Genomic DNA, 13,573 nt, shown 5'->3' on the forward strand with positions numbered 1-13,573 from the left:
AAAGAAAGAAGGCATAGCTAACTTTTCTCCACCTCAGCTGGGAACCTGTGCATTAGGCAACTCAAAATTTTTGCTGCTCTGCGCATGAACATGTCCATGAATGACCACCAGAGTGCAATGAATATTGATTTTGCGCTTACAAATAAATTTTAGTGACTAAGCAAATTAATAAATATGGAATCTGCAAACAATGAAGATTAATTCTTTCTGGACTGCTTACCCATTTTAATTTCCTCTACTTTGCATACTGAGGATAAGGCTTTGGTGGTGTGGTATTTTGCACAACCTTTCATTTTTTTTAACATTCTGAAGCTGTAGTGATTTACTTATATAAGTAAATTCCTTTCAGGGCACTTCTGAAATAATTTAGTTCTATTTTTTTAAAGGTTGCATTCATTAAATGATCATTTTAAGGCTGAATATATATATATTTGGATTTTCTTTTTAAATTTAACACTGGTATATTTGGAAATTCCATATAGACTATCAGATTAACCCAAGGTTATACTGGGTATAATGAGTATAATTGACTATACTTGATAACAGCTTACAGGAATACGTAAGGGTTATAGAAACTCATCAAACTATTGAACTAAGTCGAGTTTCTTATTTTCTAGGTGCAAACAGCTGCACAGCAAGTGGCAGAGGATAAATTTGTTTTTGACTTGCCTGATTATGAAAGTATCAACCATGTTGTGGTTTTTATGCTGGGAACAATCCCATTTCCTGAGGGAATGGGAGGATCTGTCTACTTTTCCTATCCTGATTCAAATGGAATGCCTGTATGGCAACTCCTAGGATTTGTCACAAATGGGAAACCAAGTGCCATCTTCAAAATTTCAGGTCTTAAATCTGGTAAGAAATAATATTAAAATGATTACATAATTAAGCTGTTTTCTTAATAGCATGACATAGGATATGGCTCTTTTTTTTTTTTTTTTAAACTTTCCATTATGTTTTGCTGGTTTCTAAAGTGATATATTATTAAAAAAATTCAGATGGTAAACTGATACATTTGAAAAGTAATAAGCGAAAGATCTCAGCTTCTCACATTTTCACCTTCTGTCCCTGGAAAGAGCCATTTACTTTTGTGTACAGATTTTGTATACTTTTATAAAGGGATTTTATTGGGTGTTCTAACAAATAGTGACAAGGAATCTTCTCAGAATTTGTAATATGCACTTCTGTGTATTAAATAAACAGATAAAGCAAGTAGATTTGTATAGGAATTAAAATGAGAGTCCTTTTTTTTTTTAAATGAAGGTTTTTGAACTCTCAGATTTGATTACCCCTCCAGTGTTTTTGAACTCTTAGATTTGATTATCCTTCCAACGTTTTTTTCTTAGTTGTATTGACAGTGCAGGCATCAGACCTTACAGGGGCATAATCATTGCATTGATGGTTTCAAGTATTTTGTGGAGAAATGTGAGAACAAAACTAGATTAGGTGCCGTTTACTCCCATTGAATCTCTGGTTCCCTTGAAAATCTACATGAAAACAGACATAATAATGTATCTACTATGAGGATTTAAAAATAATGATTAAGTTCTTACTTAACTGGAGATAACTCATATTCTTATAAAGGATGATAGTTTGTAGACCACTGATTTGAAGGGTGAAATGTAATCGTGGATGTTTGTACAAGATGCTGAGAGAGAATAGAAAGGGGAGCAACTAACTCTCAAGTGGGTTGAGAAGGTTTCCTGAAGGAAGTGATATTGGACCTCTTGGGGAGTAGTTAATTAGGCCTGTGAGAGGCCTGTTGGGCATTCTTTTCTGGGTGGAGGTAGTATGTGTACAGTGAAGAAATTTTGAGAGCATGGTGTGCATAGGATGGTACAAGGGTAGGTTAGGCAGGCATGGATCAGGAAAAGCTTTATGTGCCATACTGACTCATTTGAATTTAAGTCAGCAGTTTTTAATGTACTTATCTAAGTGATCTCACAGACCTCTTGGTGGTATTATAAAAAATAAGTGTAACATAATGTAAATACTCAAAAGTTTGCATGTACTTTAAAGCCCGTCCGTGTATCCCTCCCCATAAAGAACTGCTCTTAATAGGTGTAGAAGAGCCAGTAAACAATTTTGGGTAGGGGAGGTGATATGAACAAGCTTTGTTTTTAGCCTGAGGGCTGTGTGAAGAATGAACTGGAGCAGTTCTGGCTGGATGATGGACTGTTAGGCGCAGTTAATAATTGGAATTCTAGAAGAAGAAACGGGAGAGAATTTAAAGCTAAATTCTGTTTAGAATTGATGAGAAATACTAATCTCTAGATTTAAGAAGCAGGACAAATCCCTGTGGTCCTTATCAACTGGGGTTCCATGAGATAAATTATCCCAATCCCTAAGACAGTGACTCTTTTTTTTTAAGATTTAATTTATTTATTTGAGAGAGAGAAAGTGAGCAAGAGAGAGTGAGCACAAGCCGGGGGAGAGTCAGGGAGAGGGAGAAGACTCCCCACTGAGCAGGGAGCCTGATATGGGGCTCCTAGGACTACGGGATCGTGACTTGAGCTGGATCATGACCTGAGCCGAGGGCAGACACTCAACCAGCTGAGCCACCCAGGTGCCCCAAGACAGTGATTCTTTTTTTTTTTTTTTTTAAGATTTTATTTATTTATTAGAGAGCACAAGCAGGGAGAGTGGCAGGCAGAGGGGGAAACAAGCTCCCTGCTGAGCAGGGAGCCCGATGCGGGACTTGATCCCAGGACCCTGGATTCATGACCTGTGCCGAAAGCAGACGCTTAACCATCTGAGCCACCCAGGCGCCCCCCAAGACAGTGATTCTTAAACCATGGGTAGAGTCCAGTTCCCCAGGTGTTTTGCATGTTCAAGTTTGAGAACCACTACCCTAGGTCATCCACTAAATGTAGTGAATTAATGTCTCATACCTTTAGCATGGAGTTAGTTTTGAATAATCTTTGGGAGAATTAAGAAAATAGTCATTCTCAAATCACTTTTTTATGTGACCGTGCCTAAAAATAAATAATCTATAAGTAGAAGGAATATAAATGGACAATTCCGTACACTCTAGTTAAATTTCTGGGCATTTAATGTAAACAGAAAGTAGTAAAGGAACCAGAGAGAAAGACAAGTCAGTTATAACTGGATGGCAGTTAGTTTAGCATACTTACTATCATGAGGATGAATAGAGGCCAAAACCAATAGATTAATATCTTCAAAGTGCCAAGGAAAAATAAAATAACTCTCAAAACTGTTATTCTAAAGTGATGGAGAAATAAATATATTTTGCAGATGGAGATGGAAAGTTTACTACTCATAGTTACTCATAGACCATTACTGAAAGAACTACTGAAGGTAGCTGTACTTTATAAGAGGAAATTGAACCCAGGTTGTAGAAGAGCACGCAAGATGCAAAGTTAAAGAATTGGTAAACATGGGACACCTGGATGGCTCAGTTGATTAAGCATCTTCCTTCAGCTCAGGTCATGATCCCAGGGTTCTGGGAGTGAGCCCCGCATCGGGCTCCCTGCTCCCCGGGGAGCCTGCTTTTCCCTCTCCCCCTTCTTGTGCTGTCTCTTGTCAAGTCGATCAATCAATCAATCAATCTTAAAAAAAAGAAAAGAATTGGTAAACATGTAGCCTAATCTGGCAACCTGATTGTATAAAACAATACAATAAATAACTTAAATGCACAAGAATTAAAGATTGTCCTAGAAAGTAATGCATTAAGACAGGAGGGGTACTGATTAAAGCTTTCTGAGGTCTTATTCTTTAGAAAGAGAATAATAATACTAATTCTACTTTCAGGTAATCTTGTTAAAAGTTTAAGGAAAAGTTAAAGAAAGGAAAAGTAAAGTCATAGTATATAGGCATAGTATATTAAAAATAAAATAAGATGGTGAAAATAATTTCAACTCTATCAGTTATCAGGAGAAATGTAAACAGAGTACACTTGCCAGAGAAAACATGGAGACTCCAGGATAGGATTTCTTTTAAAGAGAGCAAATAAATAATTACATTGCTGCTAATGATTAATGGGTCTAAAACATTTTAACACAAGCAACCAAAACATAGCTGTCATACTTACTGGCAGGGGAGATACCAGGATCACGAAGGTGGTTTTCCCAGGGTGAGGCTTATCCATTGTACTCTGGATGTTCTGACCCCTGCGATTTCCCCAAATGTGGGAAACTCGACTGCATAATTTGTGGTAGGGGGGGACTGCATTTGCGCTTTCCCCTACAAAAAAAAAAAAATAGCTGTCATAGGTATATTAATTTTATGAAAATTTAGACTAAGACAAAAACATCATTAGGGATTAAGAAATTCATTCAGTAGGAATGAAATAATCCATTAGGAAAACTAAAATATTTCTAGGAAAAGATAAGTCATGAATTTGTGTGTATGTATAACTTCAATATATATTTAAAAAATTGACATTTAGAATGATAAATGCCGTTAATATTTTATTTACCTCTTGATAATATACTAAGTAAATATTAGTAAAATGGAAGATTCGAATAAAAGAGTTAACAAGTTTGAGCCAATGGACAGTTATAGAACCCTGCACCTAATTGTTAGATCATATACATTTTTTAAATTATTTTTTAAGATTTTTGTTTGTTTGACAGCGCACACACAAGCAGGGGAAGCAGCAGGCAGAGGGAGAGGGAGAAGCAGGCTCCCCTGCTGAGCAGGGAACCCAGCATGGGGCCCAATCCAGGACCCTGGGATCATGACCTGAGCTGAAGGTAGACGCTCAACTGACAGAGCCACCCAGGCGCCCTAGATCATATACATTTTTAAGTACATAGAACATTTATGAAATTTGACCACATACCAAGTCATGAAGCAAGTTGCAGTAAATGGCAGATAATCAGTATGCAGCCTACAGTGCTATGTAATTACACGTCAAAAGATAAAACACTGTTATGTGTAGGAATCCTCCCTTCAACATGTAGCTGTCAGGCCCAGAGGGTTTTACAAAATTCAACTAAACCTTTATGAAACAGACTGTTCATATCTTATATAAACTTTTAGAGAATAAAAGAAGATGGTTACCCAGTTTATATTTCTAACCAAAAAGGACAAGGACAACATAAGAAATGTGACCTATTTATTTAGGATTTTTATATCAATGTGCATAAAATAGTTACAAAGTAAATTCAACAAGGTATCTTATTTTTTATTACTTTTCATTATACATAAAGTCCAAGTATACAAAGCAGACCAAATGGAATATTGGACTGCTTATCACCCAAAACGACCAACTCATGGATAATGTTATTTTTTAAGATTTTATTTATTCATTTTTAAAGATTTTATTTATTTGAGAGTGAGAGAGAAAGAGCAGAGGGTGGGGGGTAAGGGCAGAGGGAGTGGGAGAAGGAGGGAGCCTGATGCGGGGCTCCATCCCAGGACCTTGAGATTATGACCTGAGCTGAAGGCAGAGGCTTAACTGACTGAGCCACCCAGGCACCTCTATTTATTTTAGAGAGAGCGAGCGTACGCACAAGTGGGGGAAGGAGCAGAGGGAGAGAGAGAATCCCAAGGAGACTTTGAGCTATTGTGGAGCCCAAGGCAGGGCTCGCGACCCTAAGATCATGACCTGAGCTGAAATCAAGAGTCAGGTGCTTAACCGACTGAGCCACCCAGGTGCCCCAGTGTTACTTCCTTTTTTTTTTTTTAAAGATTTTATTTTATTTATTAGAGAGAGAGACAGCTAGAGAGGGAACACAAGCAGGGGGAGTGGGAGAGGGAGAAGCAGGCTTCCCACAGAGCAGGGAGCCCGATGCGGGGCTCAATCCCAGGACCCTGGGATCATGACCTGAGCCGAAGGCAGACGCTTAACGGCTGAACCACCCAGGCGCCCCCCAGTGTTACTTCTTTTGTATTCCCACTCATTTCTCCGTTCTTGTATTATTTGGAAATAGATTCCAGAATCATAACATGTAATTTATAAATACATTAGTATGTGTCTTTAAAAGACAAGGTCTTTTTTTTCTCTCTGCTTTTTTAAACGTAACTGTAATGTTGTTATCACATCTAAAAACAAACAATAATTCCTTCATAGGGAATTGAATGTCTAATTAGCGTTCAGATTTCCAGTGATCTGAGAAGTTTTTTGTTTATATATTTTATTTTTTTGTTTGTTTATATATTTTAAAGTTGTAAGTATTTTCAGTCAACATTGTACATTGCAACTGGTTGATGTCCCAAGTATCTTTCATAAAAATTAAAGGTAAAAATGTATTCTCTGTCCTCTATTTCCAATAAATTAGTTGGACTTAGAGATTTGATCAGACTTCGTTTGAGTTTATTTTGAAAAAAAAATTGGTGGGATTATTATAGATAATGGTATGTTCTTTGATCAGGAAGTATATATATGGTTATCTCTTTTTGTGAAATTAGCAGCCGTATATATGCCATACCTACATTTGTTGATTCAGTAGGGGTTCAAATGATCACATTCTAATTGTTGTTTCATTTATTAGCTATAAAGAGACCCTCGAATACACTATTTGGTTACCCAGAGGTAGGGTCATAGGAAAGGCATAACAGTGCTTAATTGTTCCTCTTCATATACCAATGTTCAAAAAATGCGTTGATTCCCTAACATTCTCCTAAAGTCATAAATTTCTTTTAAAGGATTATAAAATCATGGTGGTGTGTGTGTATATATTTGTTTTATGTTTGATGTGTTCTAACCATTGGTATACCCTCAGAATCCATTGGACCTAATTAAAAAAAATTTTTTTAAGATTTTAATTTTTTTAAATTTTTAAAAAAATTGTATTTATTTATTTGAGAGAGAGAAGGGGAGAACACAGAGGGAGAATGAAAGGGAGAAGCATACTCCCTGCTAATCAGAGAGACCCACACGGAGCTCCATCCCAGGACTCTGAGATCATGACCTGAGCCGAAGGCAGACGCTTAACTCATTGAGCCACCCAGGCGTCCCTGAGATTTTTTTTTTAAAGTAATCTCTGCATCCAACATGGGGCTTGAACTTACAACCCCAAAATCAAGAGTCGCATGCTCCACCTACTGAGCCACCCAGGTGCCCCCTAATTTTAATTTTTCATTTTCTTTTTTAGGTAAGTGCTAATATTTCGTAGTTTTTATCCTTTCTTAAGAAATCTTCTAAAGAACAGAGAAAATTTACTTTTTGTTAACAATTTTAATAATTTATTGAGATATAATTGACATACAATAAATTGCACGTATTTAAAGGGTGCAGTTTGATGAATTTTGATACATGCATACACAGCTGTGAAATACCACACTGAACATATTACCCCTGAAGTTTCCTAGTACTTCTTTGTAATCCTTCCTCTTGTTTCCTAGTTTGTTTCACTAAAAAATAGTTTGCATTTCTAAAGTTTTATATAAATTAAAGCATGCAGTATGCTTTTTTGCCTAGCTTCTTTTATTCAGCTGAGTTATTTTTAGAGTCATCCATGTTGTAGTATATATCAGTAGTTTGTTCCTTTTTATTTCTGGGTAGTATTCCATTGTATGAATGTGCCACTCTTTGTTCATCCATTCACCTGTTGATGGATATTTGGATTGTTTAAGGGTTTTCATTCATAAAAATAAAACTGATATATAAACATTTGTATATAAGTCTTTGTGTGGACACATGCCCTCCTTTCTCTTGGATAAATGTCTAGGAGTGGAATGGCTGGATTATATGGTAGTTGTATGTTTAACTTTTTAAAAAATTGCCAATCTATTTTCCAACACGGTTGTTCCATTTTACATTCAGCCAGCATGTATGAATGTTCTAGTTTCTCCACATCCTTGCCAGCGCTTGGTTTGGTCAGTTTTAGGCAGTCTAATAGGTGTGTAGAGGTATACACTGTGTTTTAAATTTGCATTTCCCTAGTGACTATGGATGTTGAGCACTTTTTCATGTACTTATTTGCATATCTATATATGTTTCTTGTTGAAATGTCTGTTTAAGTCTTTTGTCTGTTTTTTTTACTGGGTGGTTTTATTACTGAGTTTTGAGAGTTCTGTATATCCAAATTCTTTTTTTTTTTTTTTTTTTTTAAGATTTTGTTTATTTGACAGAGAGACAGCCAGAGAGGGAACACAAGCAGGGGGAGCAGGAGAGGGAGAGGGAGAAGCAGGCTTCCCCGCAGAGCAGGGAGCCTGATGTGGGGCTCGATCAAGGACCCTGGGATCATGACCTGAGCTGAAGGCAGATGCTTAACGACTGAGCCACCTAGGTGCCCCGAGAGTTCTGTATATATTCTTGATACAAGTTCTTTATTAGATATGTGATTTGAAAATGTTTTTTCCCCAGTCTTTGACTTGTCTTTTCTCTTAACAGTGTCTTTGATAGAGCAGAAGGTTTTAATTTTGATAAAGTCCAGTTTTTCAATTTGTTCTTTTATGGATTGTGCTTTTGGTACTGAGCCTAAGAATAAGAAATCTTTGCCTAATCCAAGGTCAACAAGGTTTTCTCTTCGTATTTTAGTTTTAGATTTTATACTTCTATCTGGGATCCAGTTTGAATTAATTTTGTATTTAGTGCAAGGTATAGATTGAAGTTCAATTTTTTTTTTCAAATGGATAGCCAACTGTTCTAGCACCATTTGTTGAAAAGACAAAAGTAATGGCACATTTTTCTGCATCCATTATCAAGCATGTTCACTTTGATATTCATTTGGGGGCTCCCAAAGTGCTCCATTTTAAAATACGAACATACATAAATGAATATTTATATATTGATTTAAAAAGACAAAGAAATGGAAATAGATACTATTATTTTTTTTTAAACAATAAATTACTAGTTTGAAGACATGCTAGAAGATTAGATGGATACTGGTAAATATTTCACAATATAGGAAGAGGAGCAGCTAATTGAGGGGAAGAGAGGTGATGTTTTTGGTTTGGGTTTGAGGAGCCTCTGGGACATGATAGCAGTGCCTCAAATATAAAGTGGTAGGTTTTGTTTGTATAGCAATAGGCTAGTAGCCAGCTAACTGTTAACCGTTTGCATAGTTGGAAAGTGCAGGTCTATTTTGTACGCAGACTCATATGCATTGATTAAGGTAAATATTAGCCAGCAGCCAGTAGACCAGGACCCATTGTTTGTTTTGGAGACATACCAATTATATTGTCAATTTAATGCCCACCTTTTTCTCTCTTCTCTTTGCCCCAACTTTGCCAACATTTTGTGTTTCTTTTTATTTGTGATCATCACTGTATTCCTTGCAGGACATGGCTTTGGGAATAGTGAGGCGTGTTTTCTTTTATCCTTTTTGCATTGCCTTTGGCTGTCTTCCCTTTTCTCTTGTGTTAACCAACAGGTTGGAGCTTGGGGTGAGGGTGGCATTTGGGGTCATAAGAACCCAGACATTTCCTTATTGTGTTATTTCATCGAATTTGGAGAATATTCAACAGTCAAAAATGGGTTAATCCAATTGCTATAACTGGGACAATAATAACTCAGTGAGATATGTTTTCTGTTTTGGAGTTAGGTAAAATAGTCTAAAACTCAATCCCAGAGTAATACCTGATTCAATACAAGAAAATGGATCCATTATGATAATAAGATTAGTCCTTTATTCTCCTGCCTTTTTAAAAATAAATGATCTGTCATCATTTCCATTATAACATGGCTACTGATAATTTTATCCATTAAAACATTTTCAGGGCAGTATTTATGATGGGTAAAGCACAACGTTTTACTAAAGAAAAATAAAGCAGCTTAAATGTTTAGAGATTTAGTGCATATCAACATTAAGCAAATGATAAAATGCTGTTAAATATTTTTGTTTTTTTACTAGTAAGTTTGGAAAAGCACTTTTTGGATGTCTAAAGTATCAGGATTATTATTTTTTATTATTATTTTTTATATTAACATATAATGTATTATTTGTTTAACGGGTACAGGTCTGTGATTCATCAGTCTTACACAACACCCATTGCTCACCATAGCACATACCTTCCCCAGTGTCCATCACCCAGCCACCCCCATCCCCCCCACCCCCCACCACTCCAGCAACCCTCAGTTTGTTTCCTGAGATTGAGTCTCTTATGGTTTGTCTCCCTCTCTGGTTTCTTCTTGTTTCATTGTTTCCTCTCTTCCCCTATGATCCTCTGTCTTGTTTCTTAAATTCCACATTATCAGTGAGATCCTATGATAATTATCTTTCTCTGATTGACTTATTTCGCTTAGCATAATCCGCTCTAGTTCCATCCATGTCGTAGCAAATGGCAAGATTTCGTTTTTTCGATGGCTGAGTAATATTCCATTGTATGTGTGTGTGTATATATATATATACACACACACATATATATACCCCACATCTTCTTTATCCATTCATCTGTTGATGGACATCTGGGCTCTTTTCCATATTTTGAAAAGCCATTAATTCTATGTGCTGTATTCCCCTAGTGCTGGGGTTTTGCCATTCTCATTGATGGGTAAACATGGTCTTAGCTGGGTGTTCTTGCTGATCTTCTGGGGGAGGGGCCTGTTGGGTTGATTCTCAAATGTCTTTGCCCCTGGTGGAATTACATCGCCCTTGCCAGGGGCCAGGCTAAGTAATCTGCTTGGGTTTGCTGTATGTGGTTTTTGTTCCCTGCAGGCTTTCCGAGCAGCTTTAAAGGATGAGAATGAAATTGGCAGCCTCCCAATCTCTGACCCTGGAGCCAAAAGCTTGGGGCCCCACTGCTCAGTGCTCCCTCAGAGAAAAGCAGTCAATCACTCCTGTCTCCCCGGTCTCTGGCCGCACTCCGTGTTCACCCGGCCTATGACCGAGTGTTTCTATCTCAGGCACACGACCCCATTTGGAGTCTCAAACCCAGCAGATTCCTGTGGTGTGCTGCCGTGCCTCCCGGGGGAGGAAGGGGAGTCTCCCTGGATCTGCTGCTTGTTGGGTCCCTGCTGGAAGAACAGTGGTCTTGACTGTGCCGCGGAATATGGGGTTTATGGCAACCCCGAGCTGAGAGCCCACTCCTCGGCTCTGTCTCTGCAGCCGGCTTCCCTGCTTCGATACCTGGGAGCTCTGCCGCACTGAGGCACCCCAGGTCTTTCTGTGACCCCGAGGGTCCTGAGACCACACTGTCCCAGTGAGGGTTGCACCCCCCACTTAGCCACTGGAGCGACGTCTCTCAGCAGAGCAGACTTCTGAAGTTCGGATTTTGTGCTCCCCCGCTCTATCAGTTGCTGGTAGCCGGCTGACTACTTTGTAGATGTCTAGGTTTAAGATAGCTGCTGCTCCTTTTGTTGCCCGTTTCACACTGTGGCTCTCAGTTCCTTTTTCAGGGACTATCTTGTATTCTTCTTTTTATTGAACACTAGTTTTAGGTGTAAAACATAATTGATTTGACAATTCTACACACTACTCAGTACTCACCATGATAAGTGCAGTCACCATCTGTCACCATACAGTGTTACTACGTTACTGACTATATTCCTTATGCTGTGCTTTTCATCTAGAAGCTTCTTATGGAAGCAACCCAAGTGTCCATCAATAGGTAAAGATGTGTGTGTATACACACACAATGGAATAATGCTCAGCTATAAAAAAATGATATCTTGCCATTTGCAAAACATGGATGAACCTAGAGGGTATTCTGCTAAGTGAAGTAAGACTGAGACAAATACCATATGATTTCACTAATATGTGGAATCTTAAAGCACACAACTGAACAAACAAAATGGATTCTTAAATATAGAGAACAAACTGGTGGTTACCAGAGAAGAAGTAGGTGAAGGGATGTGCAAAATGGATAAAAGGGATTAAGAGGTACAGAATTCCAGTTATAGTAGGTCGCAGAGATGAAAAGGACAGGATGGGGAATATATAGTCAATAATTCTGTACCAGGATTTTCAAGTTGTCTATTTACATTGTGAAAGTTTGGGAAATACACCAGCAATTACTTTAGGCATTTCTGTTAAATAAATTACAGAAAAGTACCTGCTTGTGTAGTTTAGACTTTGTTGTATATCCTGTTCCTCAATTAATTATTAAAAATCTACTTCACTCTTAGCAGAGTGTCAAGTTGATGACTGTTCTGTTAGGTTGTGTGTGTGTGTGAATGTGTGAATATTCAAATCACTTCAAGTCAGTGTTCAAAGGAAACAGATTAGTAAACTGAGATACTTGAGATGGCTTTGTGGAAGATTAGTCTGCAGTAGGTATTTGAAGTATGAATAGATTTGGATGGGATGGCAGTGGAAGGATGAGAATTGCATTTGGAAATGATCAGTCATAGGGCGCCTGGGTGGCTCAGTTGGTTAAGTGACTGCCTTCGGCTCAGGTCATGATCCTGGAGTCCCGGGATCGAGTCCCGCTTCGGGCTCCCTGCTCAGTGGGAGGTCTGCTTCTCCCTCTGACCGTCTTCCCTCTCATACTCTCTGTCTCTCATTCTCTCTCTCAAATAAATAAATAAAATCTTTAAAAAAAAATGATGAGAGTCATAAAGGTAATATGCACTGCATCTCCAAATGGCAGTGAGGAGGCAGACTTTTAAGGGTGGCATGATAAGCTCCTATTTGAGAGGTATGGAGGGGCTAAGGTTTTTAAAGTAGAGCTGTTGTGTGATGGTTAAGCTATATGGGGTTTAAATTTTTTCTGGTAGGCAACTGTTTGAGCAAGAGAGTGATACTATTTAAAATGATATTTTAGGAAAATTATTGTCCAGAATGGCTTGGAGAATCTGTTGAGATTAGAGCCAGAGAATTCAGTTAGGAAGATTTTATAATGATTGAAGGATAAAGGAAAGAGTTACATATACTGAATATCTGCTTGTGCAGGGCATTGTACTAGGCTTTGATGTGTTTAAATAGTTAATACACATGAAAGCCTAGAAGGGGATATTGTTAGTGTCCGGTTCTTAAGAGGCTGGATTTCAGAGAAGTTACAATATTTTGCTCAGAGAAGAGAGTCTGTTAACTTTTAGGTATTATGTGTAGATCAGCCTCTTTGAAACAGTTGAATGTTGTATGGCAATACCATCATTTGTTTAATTCTCAATTGATGGAAATATGGGTTGTTTCCATTGTTTTAAATTGTTTTATGACCAATGCTACAATAAATATTCTTACAGATATCTTTGTACATATTTTCTAGCACTGTATTTCTGTAGGAGAAACTCCTAGAAGTGGAACTGAATTCCTGGATTAAAATGGCCTTTAAAACAAATGGTATAGGAGGCCTGGAGAAAGGGTACTGAATGTGGATAATGGATCATGATTTTCATGGCAGTTTTTAGAGAGTCGTAATAAAGGTACAGTGTACTTGGTACTACATAAAAAAACTAATAGAACATATCCTTTCCAAGTATAGTAACAGAGTAAGCCATGGGGTATTAGAATGGAAGGCCCTAAAAATAATTTAATCTGGGGCATTTAGGTGGCTCAGTCAGTTAAGCATCTGACTCTTGATCTCAGCTCAGGTCTTAATCTCAGGGTCGTGAGTTCAAGCCCCTCATTGTGATCCACGCTGGGCATGGAGTCTGCTTAAAAAAAAATTAATCTACTCCTTAGTTTTACTGTTGAGAATCTTGAGATTTAGAAATTTTATAGCGTTTCTAAAATAGAGGAGGAATTAGGATCTAGATACTCAGATTTTTAGTTCACTGTTC

The 13,573-nt window shown here is 37.7% G+C and overlaps 1 protein-coding gene and 1 non-coding gene across 3 annotated transcripts in view; both read left to right on the forward strand.

The window, feature by feature from the left end:
- Positions 1–13,573, forward strand: part of HIKESHI (heat shock protein nuclear import factor hikeshi) — a 39,612-nt gene that overhangs the window by 3,041 nt on the left and 22,998 nt on the right. For both annotated transcript variants that reach the window (XM_021686468.1, XM_044919400.1), the window contains exon 2: positions 618–855. In XM_021686468.1, coding sequence (XP_021542143.1) covers positions 618–855 — 238 coding nt within the window. The remainder of the gene's footprint in view (positions 1–617; positions 856–13,573) is intronic.
- On the forward strand, positions 4,044–4,206 carry LOC123326272. The gene has a single exon (XR_006540979.1). It is a non-coding gene; the product is annotated as a U1 spliceosomal RNA (small nuclear RNA).

Source organism: Neomonachus schauinslandi, chromosome 11 (assembly GCF_002201575.2).
Source record: "Neomonachus schauinslandi chromosome 11, ASM220157v2, whole genome shotgun sequence".
NCBI classification, from domain to species: Eukaryota; Metazoa; Chordata; class Mammalia; order Carnivora; family Phocidae; genus Neomonachus; species Neomonachus schauinslandi.